Source organism: Camelina sativa, chromosome 7 (assembly GCF_030686135.1).
Source record: "Camelina sativa cultivar CO46 ecotype springtype chromosome 7, ASM3068613v1".
NCBI classification, from domain to species: Eukaryota; Viridiplantae; Streptophyta; class Magnoliopsida; order Brassicales; family Brassicaceae; genus Camelina; species Camelina sativa.
In genome coordinates, this window is record NC_141886.1 from 18,542,584 (window position 1) to 18,543,749 (window position 1,166).

The 1,166-nt window shown below is 42.7% G+C and overlaps 1 protein-coding gene across 1 annotated transcript; it reads right to left on the reverse strand.

The window, feature by feature from the left end:
• Positions 1-264: 264 nt before the first annotated feature.
• Positions 265-762, reverse strand: LOC147941400 (uncharacterized). The gene is made up of 2 exons (XM_087458506.1): positions 629-762; positions 265-448 (listed from the first exon to the last, which is right to left on the reverse strand). Exons 1-2 carry the CDS (start codon positions 760-762, stop codon positions 265-267), a joined length of 318 nt encoding a protein of 105 aa, XP_087314632.1.
• Positions 763-1,166: the final 404 nt, after the last annotated feature.

The following is a 1,166-nucleotide window of genomic DNA, read 5'->3' on the forward strand; positions in this document are numbered from 1 at the left end:
TGGTTAGAAAATGTGCAAACTTGGTCAAAAGATCCACAATCACCCAAATATACATAGTCTGTGAAACAAGCAAATCCGTACTTCCACTCTGGGATAGGTAAACTTTGCAACAGGCCACCAGGCCCTTGATGTTCCGCCTTCACTAACTAGCAAGTATCACAGAAGATCTGCTCTATCAGTTGCTTCCAAACCCAATGGCTCTTGTGAGATAGCACATAACCACAAAGTACTCATCTCACTCACCAATGACTCCATAACCTGCTACTAAGCCGAAGCCGCACGCTTCGTGCTCAGAGCATCTACCACCAAGTTAGCTTTACCAGGGTTGTAAGCAATATCCAGATCATAATCTGCCACTAACTCCACCCACCGCTTCTGCCTCAAATTCATCTCACATTGAGTGAGGATATACTTCTGGCTTTTATGATATATGCACACCAGTACCTTCCTGCCATAAAGATAAGTTCTCCTAATTTTGAAAACGAAAACTACAGTTGTCATCTCCTAGTCATAGGTAGGATAGTTGCCCTCATGCTTCTGCAACTACCGCAAATCATAGGGAATAAGTCAATAACCATCCCCTCTTGTATCAGCACACACCCTAAACCAACTATGGAAGCATCTGTACACCACATATGGCTTATCCTGCTCAGGTAAAGCCAATACTGGTTTACTAGTCAATATCTGCTTCAGGCTTGCAAAAACCGTCTTACACTCTAGTGACCACACAAAAGGAACATCTTTCCCTGTCAGCTTAGTCATTAGCCGAGCCTTACTAGCAATCCCTTTATAAACTTCCTCAAGTATCCTGCCAATCTAAATAAACTTTTGATCTCGGTGGCATTACTCGGTGTAGGCCAATCCCTGATAGCCTCAATCTTCTCTGGATCAACAAAGACTCCCTCAACAGAAACAACGTGACCTAGAAAACTTATCTTTCTCTGCCAAAAATTGCACTTGCTTAGCTTAGCGAATAACTTCTGCTCTAATAGCTTCCTCAAATGGATCTCATGCTCCTCAGGACTATCAAAACACACCAGGATGTCGTCGATGAAGATGATGAAAAACTCATTCAGAAACTCCTGAAACACAATGTTCATCAACCTCATTAGCACAGCTGACATATTGGCCAAACCAAATGACATAACCACAAACTCATAGTGCCC

Coding starts and splice junctions, on each gene's coding strand:
- LOC147941400 (XM_087458506.1), bottom strand. CDS start 762: ATGACTAAGCTGACAGGGAAAGATGTTCCTTTTGTGTGGTCACTAGAG. Junction 449..628: donor CAGGATAAGCCATATGTGGT/GTACAGATGCTT, acceptor TCTTTATGGCAG/GAAGGTACTGGTGTGCATAT.